At 38.6% G+C, this 18,287-nt stretch overlaps 2 protein-coding genes across 2 annotated transcripts; both read left to right on the top strand.

Annotated features, from left to right (window-relative positions):
• The first annotated feature begins 1,224 nt into the window (after positions 1 to 1,224).
• LOC134822046 (solute carrier organic anion transporter family member 4A1-like) lies at positions 1,225 to 5,516 on the top strand. Its single transcript, XM_063832886.1, has 12 exons — positions 1,225 to 1,313; positions 1,467 to 1,599; positions 1,786 to 1,940; positions 2,123 to 2,287; positions 2,525 to 2,830; positions 2,947 to 3,167; positions 3,478 to 3,584; positions 3,734 to 3,872; positions 4,026 to 4,161; positions 4,301 to 4,476; positions 4,766 to 4,927; positions 5,155 to 5,516. The coding sequence occupies exons 1-12, from the start codon at positions 1,242 to 1,244 to the stop codon at positions 5,243 to 5,245; spliced, it is 1,863 nt and encodes a 620-aa protein (XP_063688956.1). The 5' UTR covers positions 1,225 to 1,241; the 3' UTR covers positions 5,246 to 5,516.
• Positions 5,517 to 10,457: 4,941 nt separating this feature from the next.
• Positions 10,458 to 17,308, top strand: LOC134821558 (uncharacterized). Its single transcript, XM_063832263.1, has 10 exons — positions 10,458 to 10,554; positions 10,731 to 10,851; positions 14,842 to 14,920; positions 15,038 to 15,132; positions 15,327 to 15,424; positions 15,664 to 15,750; positions 15,903 to 16,012; positions 16,453 to 16,540; positions 16,890 to 16,992; positions 17,295 to 17,308. Exons 1-10 carry the CDS (start codon positions 10,489 to 10,491, stop codon positions 17,306 to 17,308), a joined length of 861 nt encoding a protein of 286 aa, XP_063688333.1. The 5' UTR covers positions 10,458 to 10,488.
• Positions 17,309 to 18,287: the final 979 nt, after the last annotated feature.

The following is an 18,287-nucleotide window of genomic DNA, read 5'->3' as shown; positions in this document are numbered from 1 at the left end:
CAGAGAAAGATGTGATCACAGAGGTAGTTTCGATATTATGTTCATGACAAGGTATGGGGCTGCTGCAAGTTATATTTTGCTAAGATATTACCGCTTTTTCAAGCTTAAGTAATCTAGGCAAGGTCAATTTTAAAGTTTTTGAATTTTGTCGAACGCTGTTTAAGGCTAAGTTCCAATCATTTGGTTCTCCTTCCTTTTGAGTATGAGTGATGGTGATTCTTATGGATGATTTGAGGTGATTGGGCTTATAACAGGTGAATGTAGTTAGCATGAGATTTTGTCGTACTGTATTCCATATTGTCCCTGCTCTGTATATGTAGCTGTCTGATGGTTTAGGTGTAAGAATGAGTGTCTCTTTGCCAAGTCTGCCAGATGTTTCAAAAAGGGAGTATAGTGATATAGGGGTTCTATATTTCAAGACCTTGAAGATATCATTAATACAATGGTAGAAGTACAGATTATGTACATTCATGATTTCATGAGTGTTGAAGAGGGGTTTTGTATGCTCCTTTCTGTAGAATTCGTTGCCCAGGATTTGTTCCCCGTGGGGTCTGCATCGCGCACTAGTTTTAAATTTATCCAAGTATGCTTCTTTATCTCCAAACATTATGCGGGCACACATTTTCTGTGCTTTGAACAGAGGTTCAAGTTTTTTGTTAGATGCTCCTCCCCAGACAGTTATACCATATGCAAGATAGCTTTCAAACAGAGTGTGATACAGATCTTTATCATTATGGAGTGATGTGGGAATGTTATCTTTAATTCTATTTAGCATGCCACAGCAGCTGGCTAGTTTTTTTGCTAAATTCCTTCTGTGTGCGTTCCAGTTTAGGTCTTCATCGATTGTTACACCTAAGAATTTAGTTTCATGTACACTCTTCAAAGGTATGCCATTGATATTGATTTCTTGATCAGAGGGTGTATCTTTATCTTTGTTGGATCGAGAGTTTGAGAATTCAAGGTAACAGCTCTTGCCAGTGTTAACCCAATCAATTTCTGGAAGGCTGAAAATGTTCACATGCCAAACTCACAAGGGTCTTACGGAGTTGTGCGAGATGACAATACATAGAGGCCGCAGAATTATGAGGACTACCAGATCCTGGTGAAACCTAAGCGATCCATGATATCATGACAGGCCCTAAATTTATATTGTGTATTATATTATGTTTATATTATCGTTATTTTCATCCTATTAAACTAACTGATGTCTTATGATTTTTTTAGACAAAACAGGTGCCAACATGAAAGTTGAAATGAATAGTCCACGAGTAACAAATTGCGGGCTATGGGGTTGGAGACCATCTTTTTTAAAGGTTTGGACAACATTCCAACTGGGTTCATTTGGCATTGATGACCTGTTGTTAATATTTACTTCTCCAGAAAATGACAGATATAACACTGATCAATTATTTTGCGACTATAAACTTAGGAGGGTGTGCAAAAGTTGTAAAATCGTTTTGTTTCAGATATACAACACTCCTAATATGTACCTGGTCCTCTTCTCCATATCCACTTTCGCTATAGCCACAACTCTGGGTATGAACCAAGTGCTGATACCAACCCTTCAGGAACTGTTCAACTTGAATTCAAAGCAAATTGGTAAGCAATTGATAATTCAGGATATTGACAAAAGACGATTTTAATATTTTACATTTACAATAGATTATAGATGGTTACAATACCAAGTGGGTACTTTATAAGTCGAACAGGATTTAAAATTCAAGCAAGTTTGAACACGCTCTTAAAATTGAATAAAATTAGCAACTTTATTTGAATTCCACATAGGTTTGATACTAATCGCAAATGACTTGTCTGGTCTTGTTGTGGCGTTCATATTCGGGCATTTTGCCAGCAAAGGAAAGATGAGGTGGCTACTTTTCGGGGTGATAGTCAGCTTTATAGCAAATCTGTTGCAAAGTGGTACACAGCTCTTTGTCAAGGTATGATAAAATCATGTGGAACTAGACAGTTAAATGTATGGTCGGTATAGTGAGTTGGATCTTAAGTCAATCTAATGGTCGTAACAAGTCGCTCGATCGATGCCAACTGCTGATATTTGATAAAATTGAAAATAGTATCATAATCTGAACAGGAATCTCATATGAGCATCTAATCATTTTAGCTTCCTGAACTGACAAGCGACGTGACGGGATCTAACGTACGAAAAGAAGATAAGATGTGTACACTTGATGATGAAGATAATACAAACTCAGTGATAGAGTCGATGTTTTATGCTGTTCAGAATAACAAATTGTTCTGGATCCTTTTCTTGGCCGGAATATTACAGGTAAAAATACTGAAAGATATTAAAGAAAATTGTCTTAAGAATCTGAATATAATAAGAAGCAAAGCATGGTAGTTGCATGACAGATTTTTCCTTCCAACTTATCAAAAAACACAAGTACACGAAACCTATAATATGCATTTTCTATATATGGAAAATTAAATATAGATACATATATATATATATATATATATATACATATTTATATAATATATGTGAAAAGTATTAATTCCAAATTAGGGTATAGGAACATCTCAAGCAATTTGTGGCATAACGTATCTAGACGAAGTGATGACGAAGAAGAAGCTTGGTCCCTCTATTGCTGTTGTTAGCATTATAGGTCTGCTGGGGTATACAGCCTCCTATCTGTTTGGAGCATATCTCCTGACACAGTATGTCACCCTGGGTACACCCCCAGATGGAGTGACACTAGGGAGCAGTCATTGGGTGGGGGCATGGTGGATGGGGTACCTAGCACCTGGACTCTTGCTTGCTCTTTCTGGGATACCCATGATACTGTTCCCTACACAGATGCCAGCAGCTAAGGTTTGATTAATCAACATAGTCTAATTTCTAGGGATGGCATAAATGATATATGATTTAAGAGCAGATATGTTCTAAGAGCAAACGGAAACACTAAAGAAAGCTTAGTTACATTGAAGGTAGTTCTACGAAAGAAGATAGATATCGGGAAGGCAAGTCAGCAAGAAAAGGACTCTGAACTGAACCGGTCACTGAAGGACCTTATGAATGACTTGTTACCTACTCTGAAACGTCTCATGAAAAACAAGGCTCTGTTATTCATTCTTGCAGGACAAGCTCTTAACAACATATACGTCTCTTCCATGGCATATGATACCAAATTATTGTCGCAACTGTTCAAGTAAGTCGGGGGAAAAGTATCGATAAGTGAAACTTATTAGTGTAATGAAATTGTATATTATTATCATTATATTTTGATATCTCCCACTATGGTTAACCAGTACATTGAAATGTGATTTAAATGTGAATTACCTTCTAACTTCTGATAGTTATAACCTCTAGCATGTATCAGATGTATAAGATAAGTTTTTAGATTAATATACATACATTTATAGGTGCGGTGATTCTTTGTAAATAGTGCGATTTTCAGCTTATTTGTTACCTCGGGTGATATATAGAAAAATAAGAGATCTAGAACTATGTCTTTACAGGATATCAGTTACAGAGACAGGATCGCTTATCGGGATTATGAAAATAGTTGGGAGTCTTCTAGGACTAGCCCTAGGTGGGGCTTTCATGGGCAAATTCACTCCATCGGGTAACTACTAACTGATAGTTATTGAGTCGTCTTGGATGCATCATGCAAGTAGATACTTGCACCAAAAAAGTTGGTATATCGGCCTCTCTTATTGTATCTCTCTTGTATCGATTACAGTTGTCGAGATCAGTCATGACCACATCACTCAGGAAAAACGTGTTTGCTGTTCGTAGTAGTGACACAGTTTCTGGCACTGCCTGCACCACCGATGTCACTTCATCACTGTGAAACTGACAATGTTGCTGGTATATCAGTTTCCTACCCGACCGACCTTTCCCTGGATTGGAAGTAAAAGCAAAATCAATTCTCAATTTTAATGTGTTAAGACACGGCTTTTGAGCTTTTTAGTTCCTCTTGTTAATTCTTATACTCATATTCGCTATATCGTTGAGAATCTTAAGCAGCAGTAGAGGTCGACTAAATGTAAAACTATAATCTCAGCAAGGGAAGCAGGAACTTGACAGACAAGTGTAACGGTGAATGTAGTTGCTCAACAGATTTCTACGAGCCCGTTTGTGATCTGGAGAGTAAGATAACCTACTTCTCCCCCTGCCATGCTGGCTGTTCTTCATATAACGTAATTTTTAGCTCTTTATTGGCGGTTACACAAAATATTCTTGGTCATAATGTTTAAGAGGTTTAATTCTAGCCTACTCATATAAGCGATTGTTTGATGGTACAGAGGATTGTTTCTGATAATTCCTATTTTATTGCAGGAAGAAAAGAAGGTCTATGAGAATTGTGAGTGCAGTAAGGCAGATTTAGTCCCGGGAGCATGTCCAGCAGAAGATTCCTGTTCGACGAGGAAGTGGATAGTTTTTGTAATTCAGCAATTCTTCGGAGCCCTCTTTTTCTTCAGTCACTACCCTGCCATAAGTGTGGCTTACCTCAGGTGAGCAGAATTTTGTTCAACAAAACTGAAATATGTATGAAAATCAAAGCTTGGAAGCTCGGTGGTTAAAATCTTGTTTTAGGTTACTCACATGGTTTTTCCTAATCACAAATTGCAAATCAGATTTATACAACTATTGATTATTGATATAATGTGTTCGCAAGAAGCAGTGTTTACCTCCACTTCCACGAGGCTTTAAATTCCTCAAAATCACAGCCAAGTTTGATATGGCAAAACTAATCCTACATTATAGTCAAAATTCTGGCGGCTAATCTTTGAAAATTCTCAGAGTGGTTCCCGAAATCGACAGGTCCGCAGCACAGGGATTGAAAGAGTTCTTTACACGAGCGTTTGGATTCGTGTTAGGACCCATTCTGTTTGGAGCTATCATTGACAACTACTGCGTAGTGTGGAGAGGTGGAGGAAGCTGCTGGCTCTACGATCTGCATGAGTATGTGTTCTGAATTTCTCAAAAAGCACGCCATTATTGACTGTTTATTGTAGTGCCACTTCGTTGCAACACACTCACCGACATGGTTGAATTATCACATTATATCCAATCCCTATTAAGGATCGAGATTTTAGCGCATCTCGATCTGAGTCTGTATACGGTCCTCTAGAAACAGATCTGAACTGGTTCCTTTATGCATTTTGCCACTGATATTCATCCAATTTCAGTATGATAGTGACGTTTACGATGAGTCAGCTAGGATTCCGAGTAGCAGGAACTATCTGCATCTTTATTGCATGGAGACTGTATCCAGAATGAGCTGGTTTATGCACGTAGCAAATCAACTAAACTCTTGAATCGTATCTTATTATTAACTCTTGGCTATTATCTTATTATTTAATCTCAATTCTTAAACATATTTTGAAACACACATCGTTACATATTTTGTGTAGGAGTTGCATTCATTTTAATTTCAATGTCATGGTTCAGTTAATGGACAATTTAAGTTGTCACTTCGAATATTGACGGACTTTTTATTTACATTTGGATTTTGGGGACGAAATGCTCAAATTTATCCTTTAAACCTTTAAAGGCCAACTTGATATGATAATGATATTTGAATATGATTCAGTTTTTACTATTATTTTGACTGACGGTATCATCTTAACATTTACAACTTTATTCTTTTCCTCGGATTCCAGCTTCAGCCACGTTTTGTATGCTTAGTAGTAGCACAATTAAGGATACAAATAATATAGGCTTCCACCCAGACGATAAACAACGTCAATACTCAAATCACGAAATGCAGCTCAATCGAGGACAAAAAACAATATTTGTCGGAAAAGGACCTGATGATCAATGAACTCAAAGTCAGAAATTCAGTAAACTTATTTGTATCAACTTTGTGAGCGTTGTTACAGTGGTCCTATTTGCAACTGGTGTTCCCCTGTTACAGTTGACTAAATTTTCGTTGTTTTATTCATCCATTCGAAATTCATCTGACGTCATTTGAGCAGATGGTGAGCTTCAGTTAATCAACTTAGCACGAGGTGTAGCTAGTGGCCATTTTGTTTTACTCTGTCTACATAGTATATCCACCAGCAGGCTATATTTGCGCCAGCAGGCCCGCGCAGCCCGCTAGTTAGAAGACATGATATATCCCGGTCCGCTGTAACAGCCCGCTGATATAGCGGGAGCCCGCTATACCATCGGGCGATATAATAATATAGCCCGGAGATATATATATACATATCACCGGAGACTCGCGGGCGGAACAAAATATTGCACGCGCACGCGCGTGCAATATTTCATATGTCCCCGAGGGCGCTAGCCCGAGGAGGACATATTTTCGTATAGCACGGAGGGCCCATCGGGCCCGAGTGCTATACGATTTTTCCGCCCGCGGGTCGAGGTGATGTGGATTATATCCACCAGCGGGCGTATTACAGTTAATATATAATTTTATAAATAAACAATGGAGCTTGTATAAAAGTCAACTATAGAAAAAGGTCGCCACTAATTGTAGTAACCATGGTAACACGTCACGTGTTCAATGTAAGCCAATCATAAAGGGCTGTGTCGTATATAGGGGCTGGAGATGCACTGCATTCCTGGGCCGTGGGAATAATGAATGTATTATGTCAGTGACGATGAATATCAATAATATAGGGGGATTATAGTGCTGATGTGTATTATCATGTAGTGTGTTATAATAACTTTGATATATATCAAAGTATCATGTCATCTGCTCACGAGCTGCATGAGCAGCCCTACCGGACACAAAAATAAAATGTATATAATATAGTCAGTGTAATAAGGAATTTCACATGGAGACGATACAGAAACTGAAAATATTTTAGAGAACTCCGGGCTATATTGCTACTGGTCAAATTAAATGTCACTTGTTAGCGGGCTATATCATGAGCGGGCTGTAGAGATATCGGGCCCTTTGACAGCGGGCTGGTGAGAGCCCGCTATGCGAAAAAGCGCACGCTGGTGGATATATATACATATCACCGGAGACTCGTGGGCGGAACAAAATATTGCACGCGCACGCGCGTGCAATATTTCATATGTCCCCGAGGGCGCTAGCCCGAGGAGGACATATTTTCGTATAGCACGGAGGGCCCATCGGGCCCGAGTGCTATACGATTTTTCCGCCCGCGGGTCGAGGTGATGTGGATTATATCCACCAGCGGGCGTATTACAGTTAATATATAATTTTATAAATAAACAATGGAGCTTGTATAAAAGTCAACTATAGAAAAAGGTCGCCACTAATTTTAGTAACCATGGTAACACGTCACGTGTTCAATGTAAGCCAATCATAAAGGGCTGTGTCGTATATAGGGGCTGGAGATGCACTGCATTCCTGGGCCGTGGGAATAATGAATGTATTATGTCAGTGACGATGAATATCAATAATATAGGGGGATTATAGTGCTGATGTGTATTATCATGTAGTGTGTTATAATAACTTTGATATATATCAAAGTATCATGTCGTCTGCTCACGAGCTGCATGAGCAGCCCTACCGGACACAAAAATAAAATGTATATAATATAGTCAGTGTAATAAGGAATTTCACATGGAGACGATACAGAAACTGAAAATATTTTAGAGAACTCCGGGCTATATTGCTACTGGTCAAATTAAATGTCACTTGTTAGCGGGCTATATCATGAGCGGGCTGTAGAGATATCGGGCCCTTTGACAGCGGGCTGGTGAGAGCCCGCTATGCGAAAAAGCGCACGCTGGTGGATATATATTTTATTTTTGTGTCCGGTAGGGCTGCTCATGCAGCTCGTGTGCCGATGACATGAAACTTAGTGTAGTATCTTAAACTGACGTTATATTAAACACACCACAAACTATACGAACACAAAAAAACAAAAATTGAAATTCTCACACTGCTCAAATTTTTGAGGCCTAAACTATTAAACTTTAACTATTACAAGACACGTGCACCATATTTATGTCACTGACACTACATCTTAATGGTTCCCACGGCTCAAGGAATGCACTACATCACTGACAAAATAATAACACTAACAGGAACACTTGAAATGGCGCTACGGGCACCTAAACTTATTATGTCGCCGCATTCTTATTTCCATCATTAGACTGTATGACTGTACAGTGTACGTACTCCTATTGAGTATAATTGCAGTTATTAAAATTTATTTATTGACTTGAAAATTGTTTAATTCGACTTTAGCATTCACTGGCACCAAAATCGTGGTTCGAAAATTGCATACATACCTGCCAATTTTACAACAATATAGTTATACAAATAAGGTAAAAAGCGGACACCGTTTTTTTCAGAAAAATGTCGTACTTTAAAGTGGTTGTACGGTACGTACTGATAAAAAACCTTGTACCGTATTACGTACTTTAAGCCGGAAACGGTACGTACTTCTCATCTTAGGCGCATACAACGTTTTCCCATGCATATTGATCAGTGTTGTAACTTCGTGGCTTTCCCTCAACCTTTTACAATAACATAAAATAGTTTATTACAGATGGAAGAAATCACAAAACTGCAAGATAAGGTCCACGACTGCACAAGTTTACGGGAACATATTATTACTCCAGCTTCATTGACCCACTCAGCACAACCATTATGTTCTCTCTCGTGTATGAAAGTGTCACGATATTTCGAGATAAATTTGTCGATTCAAATATAATTAATTCCCAAATTCCTAAATATTGTAAAAGAAAACTTAGAAAGATATTGTTTTTGTGGTGTGACGCCAAATCCTTGGTAATTTGTATATATCTTCATCTCCATCCATGTTATCATGTTTGATCGCGTAAAAATACTCAGAAAAAGTTGCAAACGATATCCAATAATGTTTTCTATTGCAATGTAATTATAAAATTAGCCAAATTGAACGGACATTTTTAAAGGATTATCAATGTTTTGACACTAATTATAGTAAGTCAGTAATCTATCAGCTTAGATTATTACTAACTTTCATCTGCAGCCATCACTTCCCCAATCCCCAGGCTTTACTGATATATCTCAACTTCTCAAGATGCGCGCATTGTCGTAATCAGATGGCAATTTCGTCAATTCACTATTACTTCAAGTTAACTAACAGCTGTTAATTGAGCAATGATGATCGGCTGGTTTTGTACGTGTCAGAGTTTGATAGTTTGATATATTATTTTCAATCTTGCAGCTGCCGTTTCTGCTCTTCGTGGAGAAATGCGGGACGCCTTCTAATAACATGCAATGTAGTCGGGGTTTGCTCTTTGGTATAATATGGTAAAATATTTTCATCATTCGGGTGGTGTACGTGATGTACGATGGCCCTGACATTCTGGCTAAACCTCATTACAGTATCAAAGTAAGTATATTTGGCTCATTTAAGTTTATTATCCAATGTCCAAGACCAAAGTCCCAACTGTGCCGTAGTTGTTGCTTCTTAGTTCTTATTCTTAGAATATCGGAGCCCTATCCTGTTGTTAACATTAACATTTTACTTTTACTAACTCCCACTCTGTATTTGAACTTGCAGGAACCCGTCTAACCATAAAGTGGTGTCGAGACTCAAGAGACTAAAATAATTATTACCTATTTGATTCGCGTTTCAATTTGTATATATCTTTATATATCGTCTTGCTTTATATATAGTAAGATGTTTCGGAAGTAGTAAAATTTAACTTTGTGAACAATCCTTTTTGTGCTTCTCACTTCTTACTAACTTCCACTCTTTATTTGAATGTTTCGGAAGCAGCAAAATGAAACTTTGTGAACCATCCTTTTTGTGCTTCTCACTTCTTACTAATTTCCACTTTTTATTTGAATGTTTCGGAAGCAGCAAAATGAAACTTTATGTGAACCATCCTTTTTGTACTTCTCACTTCTTACTAACTTCCACTCTTTTTTTGAATGTTTCGGAAGCAGCAAAATGAAACTTTGTGAACCATCCTTTTTGTGAGTAATTTATCAGCTTGGATTATTACTAACTTGCAACTGCATCAGCCATCACTTCCCCAATCTGTCGGGGGTAGGTATATATCAACAAAGGATGCCGAAACATTTTACTGCTTTACTATTATAGCATTAACTATGCCATCCACAATTAGTGTCAAGTTAAGTGTGTGTTGTACTTTAGTTCCGTTAATTTAGTTCCAATGGTAAGATGGTTACACCTATGAAGATTGTGAAGTCAGAGCGTCGTATGCTCTTGTACCTTTTTCTCTTCTTGTAAATCTGAATCGATGATTATGAATACGTGTGCTTCGCTTAATCTATTTACGCTGACGGAAGAATTTTCTTTTAATCTTTGATTAAGTCTTAACAGACGAACTAAGCTTACACTTTTTTCAGTGCTTATCATTTGTTCCTTGTTCGCCATTTTCACTGATCTAAATCTATTTTGTTTAACTTGTAACGTTTTATATTTCATAACAACCATATGATCCATATTACGATTATATTAAATCACTATTTTAGATAGACGGAATTATGCTTCCACCCAATTAACTAAACGTTCCTAGCTCTTTTATTGGTCGATCAGTAAATTAATTAGTTAATTTAACCAGATTTAATTATGTCTATAATTTTCGTGGTGGTGATGCTCATAGTACCTGCTTGGTCATGTGATCAGAAAATCAAGGTAAGTTAACAAGTTACACATTTCATAAATTTAAAATGCATCTGAAAATCAAATGACCAAAAATAACCTGGCTAAAAGTTGGCTAAACATTTCAACTGAAAATGGTAACCATGGTAACTCGTACAAAACATATAATTGTCCACACATTACCAACGTGTTCACTGTTCACTGTTCAGGGAGCCTGCTGTTGCTCAATGAAGCACTATGGGGAGGTGATGACTGCTCTGAGAAGGAACCCAGTACAGAGGACTAAAGGGATAGCATTCTGGCCATCGGAGCCATGCACTAAAGAAAGTGGTAAGATTTACGAGAATACGGGTCAATCATGGCACCTGGTAGATCAACATAATGTTCCATGATTTTGGCTTGCAATCGATAATTATCTTTAATTGGACAACAAACGTAAGTTTTGTTAAAAGTATCTGATATTCCAAATTGATCCCTTTTGGATTGTGTTAATTTAAAGTAATTTACATAAGAGGCTATTTGTGGTTATATGCGGTTATTGGCGGTTATAGGCGGTTAAAGGCGGTTATTTCCGTATAATTATATGAAACTAAGCTCATACATACATAGTACATACATGTTACATGGTAAGGTCTCCTCCTAGTCGTTGGAGTGGCCTGCATCACACACATTGTGTTGGCGGCGTAACATATGTCTCCACTGTACTCGGTTGGTAGCCAAAGCGTCTGTTGTGTTGTTGTCGATGTTTTCAACACCTGTAAACTTAGCAGCATCTTTGAGTACGCAGGTCTTCCAATTCTTTCGGGGTCTGCCCTTTGACCTCTTTCCATGATTTGGCTTCCAGTTCAACAGAAACCTCGGTAGTCTATAGTCTGGCATTCTAACTACATGTCCATACCAACGTAGCCTGGCAGCACTGATGAAAGTCTGACTGACTTGATGCCAGCCCTCCTAAGAACTTTTTCGTTGGACACATGAAAGAACCATTTAATCCTAAGGATCCTTCTTAAGGAGGTCTGATGGAAAACCTCAGGGCGTTTCATCTGCTTTTTGGTGGTGTTCCAGACTTCAGCTCCATACAACAAGATGGTGAGGACAGCAGCCTTATAGATCCTGATCTTGATTGGAGTCTTTATAGTTCTGCTATTTCAAATGTTCCAGAGCTGGCCATTAGCCTTCTGGATACGGACACCCAGGTCTCTGTCGATTGTCCCATCCCCACTGATAGTTGCACCCAGGTAGACAAAGTTGCTAACCTGCTCAACGGGTTCACCCTCAACCGACAGCTCAATACAGTCATCCTTAATGAAAGGTCGCTGGGAGGCGCACTTGCTTACAGCCATGCGTTGGGTCTTCTTTGCATTTATTCTGAGCCCAGCGTAGGAGCTTTAATGAACTAATAGATCAGTTGACTCCTGTAGGGCCGTAGGCCTTCCCCTGAGTTGTCCATAATAGCCATGTCATCAGCATAATCGGTGTCCAGAATGACCTTTTCCTCGACCTCTTCATCTCCATCTGCAGCACTGCGCCTCGACTGATGGTCTTGTTGGTCTCAGCCAGAAATGCAGAAAAGTTTAGGCAGAAATTAAAGACAGGAGGTGCTTGAATGTCACTCTGACCTGTGCCTGAGTTAACATCAAACCAGTCTGTCAGCTCCCCATTAACCCTCACTGCACTCATTGTACCCCTCAAAAAATGACTGAAATATTCTGATATATTTTTCAGGCAGCCCATAGTGTCTCATACTGCACCAAATAAAGTCCCTTCTGATAGAATCAAACGCTGCCTTAATCGACAAAATTAATGTAAAGAGGAATGTTAAACTCAAGACAGTTATGAATAATAGTTCGGGGAGAATAAATCTGATCAATACATGAGCGGTTCTGTCTAAATCCGCACTGATTCTCCCTGAGAAGACACTCCATACCAGCATGTAACCGAGAATCATCTGAAAAAGCTTGGATGCTGTAGACCTTAAAGTGATCCCTCTGTTGTTCCCGCAGACTGAATTGTCCCCTTTCTTCCCAATAACAATGATCACACCCTTAAACCAATCTTCAGGAACAGTCTCTTCTTCCCACACTTTCTTGAGTAGACACTCTAGTTAGTCAACTAGAGCACTCGCACCATACTTCAGTTGCTCGTAGTTATCCCGTCCACGCCTGGTCTTTTGTGGTTCTTAAGCTTTGTCAGGGAATAATTAATCTCGTCTCTGGTGGGTGGTCCATCCGAACAAGAGATAGAGAGTCAAAGTGGGGTTGGGGTGGTACTGTATCAAGGTCGGCTAGGTCGACACTTGATAATGGAGGATTCAGATGTTCAGTAAAGTGCTCCTTCCACCTATCCCTCTGCTGTTGGGGATCCGTGATCTTCCTACCGTCCTTGTCCCGGACATAAGATGCTTGAGGCGTCTTGTTCCTACCAGAGATCTTCTTGATCTGCCCATACCTCACGCTGCTGACCTTTGCTCGCTGCTTCCTCAAGATAAGTAGCTACTCTAACTGCCCAGTTATTGTCGTCTAGCTTGCTGCTTTTCTTGACTAACTTATTAAGTTTATAATACTCTCACCTGTTAGCGTCCGAGTTTGGGTCTCTGCGCTTAAACTGTGCCCGCTGAATCAATAGATCCTTGGTCTTCGTCGCACAGAAATCCACAAGTCTTGTCCCGTTGTCATTTGATGAGCTATGGAGTGATTCCCCACCGATGACCGCTTCACTTCCATATCTGCCTGATGTTACTTTAGCATTAAAATCGCCGAGCAGTAACATGATATCGTGACGTGGTAGCCCATCAAATGTGTCTGTGAGTGTCCTATAAAACTTATCTTTCTCACTCTCCTCTGCACCCTCAGTTGCAGAGCATAGGCCACAACAACAGAAATGTTGATTTGCTTACTATGCAGCCTATCAGTTAAAACCCTCTCCGATGTGGGAGTGAACGATATCAGGGAGTTTCTGATTCGTTTTGAAAGACTGAGGCCGACTCCCTGTATCTTGATCCTGTCGACTCTACTGGAATGGATGAGTAGACTGCCATTGTCCAGTAGAGTGGCGCCAGATCCAGGCATGTGAGTCTCGGTAATCCCCAAAAGATCCAATCTGTACTGATCAATGTTTTGACTAAGTTAGTAAGTTGGTAAAGCTGTGTAAATGAACTGACAAGAGATAGAACGTTCCTTGTTCCAAAACGTAAAAACTGTTTGCAATAATTGACTGGATTGGACTTGTTGGAAGCAGGGTCAACATGGATGATCTGTTGACTAATAAATCTGGTCGGATGACGAGTACCCCCTCTTCTCATCAGGCGACTGGGGTCCCGTAGGCTTTGCCCAGCCTCCGTCATGCTGGAACCATCCGTCCTTGAATTGGAAGTAGCACTCCGTCCAAACTAAGCTCATGGTTTCTAAATTTTTAAAAATATCATTTCTTGAAGAGTTGACCTAAAATGTTAGTATAGACCTAAGCAATATTAAATACGTTCTCGCTGTAATGCTCTAAATTCCTAATCCGGTTTGAGTAAACTGGACAATTTATAAATTACCTTTTATCAAAGCCGCGTAGTCGTGGTAATGAAACCGCAGACCAACCATGGGGTGAATAGAATACCTTCTTCGGTTTTCGTTATTATAACTTCGTTATTACGTTTTGTTATATACTGTATTTTTCAAGTTATCTGAAATACTAATAAAATAATAAAAGTACCTTGCCATTAATCATAATTTTTGTTAACTTAGTTTTAACTTTGAACAGTTTGATTTTGAATATAGACGGCATGGACTCCTCTGAAACAGACGTCAATAAACAACTATTCAATAAAACAACTATTTGTTTTTTACGGCAAAATCTAACAATATAATAATAAATAAATAAGTGGAGGCTTGAGGAGGTTTCAAGTGCCGAAGGTCACACATGCTTATCGTTGGATCGACCTGAGCTTGACACCAGCTCTACCAACCACATTCCAGTAGGTCAATGTACAAATATAAAAATATAACAATATAACAATCTAAAAATACTTCAAAGAGCAAAGTTTCATCCTCAAAAACTTCTTGGTGTTATTTGGTGACACAGGAGAACCCAGTTGAGTTTTAGTTTAGAATTTAAGCAATTGTGGGACTATTGTATTTTGGTTTAATCTGTAATCTCAAGAAAATATTTTGCTCACATGAACTATGCATTTTCAAATTTGGAATATTTCTGTTTTAATCATAATCCCCGGTCCTCGCTATCCATCCATAATTAATTAAAATATTGTATTTGACAAATATGATCAGGTCTATAATTTATCAACTTGATGCTTTACAGTGATATTTTTTTTAGGACGTCACTACGTCTCTACTGTGGCAGTGGTTGAAGATAATCACATCTCCACCTTTAACCATTTCGTTTTGGATCAAAGGTGCGTACTGCGTAAATTGACGGCTGAGTGATGCATTAATATTTGAAAAGTTAAGATTGGGAGTCGGGAGATGATATCAAAGTTTCAATACCATATACAAAACTAAATGTCCCATAGGATGAAGGTACGTGGTTGCAGGTTAAGCTACACTTGGGATACACAGTGGACACAGTGCCCCCCTAAAAACTGCACCGTCACTCATATACCCCCGGGTTAGTGGCTCACACTTAATTTCCTTTTTTACAGCAGTCAATTAATAATGTACGTTATATTTGTTTAATTATTAAAGTAAATCAGTTAGGCAGTACCCAAATCAAGCTGCCAGCATGCACATTGCACAAGCATTGCATCCAAAATATATTGACCTGGTAACCAGTAAACAGAAACCATTGAAGCATCTTTTCAGAATCAAGATCCACGATTAAGATCAAAGTGGAATGTAGGACGTCCGCTCAGCTTAGTCAAATAGATGTGTGTCCTATCGTCATCGGATTCAACGACCCGGTTAGTTTCCAATGCATACAAAGAAGATTATATATAATTATTATATATTATTATGTATTATTATATATTATTATGTATTATTATATATTCATTACAGATTTTTCTGCGTACTGAGTGAGAATTTGCGCTATTACTCGGGTTATCAAACAAAATTAAAAACCGCAGGGTCTATCCGAATAAATACTTTTGCATGCCGTGTCTCTTTTTTTACATTTCGGTGCTTGAGATTGATTTCTCAGAATGTGGATTACCAGCCAGGGAACCATTTGCTAAGGTATCCTGACCAGGGATATGAGATTCAAGATCTGGCTGTGCAGGAAGAAAAGGTAACGACTGTAACAGTTTATCACAACATTCTTCTTACTACTACCTTAGCAGTATAGCACGTGTGACGTGATTGGAACTATTTTGCTGAGTTATTATCGTCAATAACTTCAAATGTGCATCTTGATAAAAACTCACACACTATTCCAATCAGGAAAGCTCGGATTGCAGTTTGGTTTCGAGGTGGATCCCGGAAAGTGCTCGTTCTTCCATCGCGTCCGGACAACTGGGGCTTTATAACCGCCGTCGACACACCGTTAACAGGTGATCTATGTTATACTTATAATAATACACATAATTTAATAGATGTGGATACTTGTGGAATGATCATTTGTTTTGACACGTCACACAGTTAAGCAATCAGCTTGCTTTATTATTGATTAACTAAAACCCAAAGTCACTGGCACGTGTCGAAACAAATATGTTTCACTTCCCTCGCCACTATTGGCATTTATTCAGTAGTAATTTATTTTCGGGAGGAGCCTGACTGACAATTTTCTCGACTGACTGACAATGTTTCTTCTTTTCCCCATTTAGAATACAAAGGTTAGTACATTTTAGCTTATGATTAATATTATATTTTTACCTATAGTTTACCTAGATTTCAGACAATGGTTATTTTTAAAGAAATATATAAATATTATATATAATGAATATTTCTAGTTGAAAAACAGAAACAAGCTCACAGTAGTGACATATTTCAGATGCTCCAGATATGCTGGACCCAAGAAGGGGTGTCATTGTTTTCCGACAAAAACGACGGATATCCCACTAACTGTTAACAAAGACGAGGTATTGTTACAAACTGAAAACTGTGCACAGGAGGACTATAGTGCAAAGAAACTGCTGCTCACTGCTGCTCACTGCTGCTCACTGCTGCTCACTGCTGCTCACCCATAGCAGCAGTTAGCAGCAGTGAGCAGCAGTTAGCAGCAGTGAGCAGCAGTGAGCAGCAGTTTCTTTGCACTATAGTCCTCCTGTGTGTGGAGTATACTGTATGATAACATAAAATCAAACCGCTTTAAAATCATTTACAACTGGACTTCATGTTTTTTCACATATCGAGGAATTTAAGTGTTATCGATAGTATCAAATATTACAAGATTTGTGTCCTTCGTTCGATAAAAACTGTACATCTCAGGTCAGGACAGCCCACGATTTCGACTTTGAAGAACATCTGAAGTGTGGTGTCTTTTGTTTTGATAATGCTAGGAGGACAAGGAGGAAAAAGAAAAAGAAAAAAAGTACTAATACTAATTACAAATATTAGTACTAATGTTATGATCAAAACAAAATGGAAGACTTTTATTTGTTTTCAAATACACTTAACTCTATTTTATATACAATTGAGCTAGTAATTTCAAATTTTCTAGAAAATGCCATTTACAATTTAGACCATAAATGATATATGTTAACAAATCATATCAAAAGGATCGGTCTAGCATCTAGGGAATTTATGAAAAAGCATTTAAAGACTAAACACAGGACACAGGCAAAAGGAGGACTATAGTGCAAAGAAACTGCTGCTAACTGCTGCTAATTGTAGGTTTACAACCTTGAACCTACCAGGACGCGCGCCGAGTCGGACCGTCGACGGTCCTAATATATGGAACAGATATTCATATTTTTAATTTTATTTTTACGAGTTTCACACGTTAAGGGCCCCGGCCCCAGATAATGAATGATCATTCATCGCCACACGTGCTTTTAATTGTTATGTTACGTTGCGAGTGTTTTAACGGGTGATACCCAGCAAACCCTACCAGCTGGGGTGTATCTCCAAAAGTAAAATAAATAGAACCTTCCGGTTTTCAACAAAATTTCTGTCTCGTGAATTTACAGTTGGCTCCCCAGGAGCCAAATTTGGGACGACGTAGATTCTGAATTAAACCGAAAAGTTTGATTTTGGGCTAAATAAAAGATCACAGCTTTTAAACTTTGCAAAAAAATGTCGTTGTCATGACTACTAGGCTCAATGCAGCGAGCGAAAGGTAAACTTGACGTGACGCGCGACACCAAACGTGCTGTTGAAAATCTATCACCTCTAGCAAGCCCAGCAGGCGGTAAGGTTTTCTGGGAATAGAAAAACGTAATTTTTGGGCTGAGATATTCGTGGAGACAATCGCGATATGTCGCGGCAACCGCGAAAAATCGTGATTCGAATAGAAAACGCGTTTACGGAAGATAACGTCTACGGTAAAGGTTCGCGGACACTCTCGTTCTCATTTTATGCCAAAATTTAGAGTTAAAGTAATATAGCACTTCTTTTTCAATAATGTGCTCATCTAAGTGAGGATTTTTCTTTTTTAAACTTGGCGCAAGACGTTGTAACTACCAGATTAATGAGTTAAACTTGCTCCGGTAGTCAGTGCTTTCAAATTAGGACTTCAATGCGTTGTGTACTTTTAGTTGGTTTGGACTCGGAAATGAAACTCGGGAAATTTAGGAAACAATGTTAAAACGAAACTAGCGGTGTTGGTTGACTATTTAAATATAACTTTAACGATTCGACAAAAAGAGACAGTTTTCTCAAGGCGCC

This window comes from Bolinopsis microptera, chromosome 10 (assembly GCF_026151205.1).
Source record: "Bolinopsis microptera isolate Bmic1 chromosome 10, MBARI_Bmic_1.0, whole genome shotgun sequence".
In the NCBI taxonomy this organism is placed as follows: Eukaryota; Metazoa; Ctenophora; class Tentaculata; order Lobata; family Bolinopsidae; genus Bolinopsis; species Bolinopsis microptera.
The sequence above is the reverse complement of the archived record's forward strand: the minus strand, read 5'-3'. Positions and strand labels throughout refer to the sequence as shown.

Excerpts from the sequence above, each read along its gene's own strand:
- LOC134822046 (XM_063832886.1), top strand. The coding sequence starts at position 1,242 with ATGAAAGTTGAAATGAATAGTCCACGAGTAACAAATTGCGGGCTATGG. Across the intron at positions 1,600-1,785 it reads CTTGAATTCAAAGCAAATTG|GTTTGATACTAATCGCAAAT; the intron begins GTAAGCAATTGA and ends AATTCCACATAG. Across the intron at positions 4,928-5,154 it reads TGGCTCTACGATCTGCATGA|TATGATAGTGACGTTTACGA; the intron begins GTATGTGTTCTG and ends ATCCAATTTCAG.
- LOC134821558 (XM_063832263.1), top strand. The coding sequence starts at position 10,489 with ATGTCTATAATTTTCGTGGTGGTGATGCTCATAGTACCTGCTTGGTCA. Across the intron at positions 10,555-10,730 it reads CATGTGATCAGAAAATCAAG|GGAGCCTGCTGTTGCTCAAT; the intron begins GTAAGTTAACAA and ends TTCACTGTTCAG. Across the intron at positions 16,541-16,889 it reads TAACTGTTAACAAAGACGAG|GTCAGGACAGCCCACGATTT; the intron begins GTATTGTTACAA and ends TGTACATCTCAG.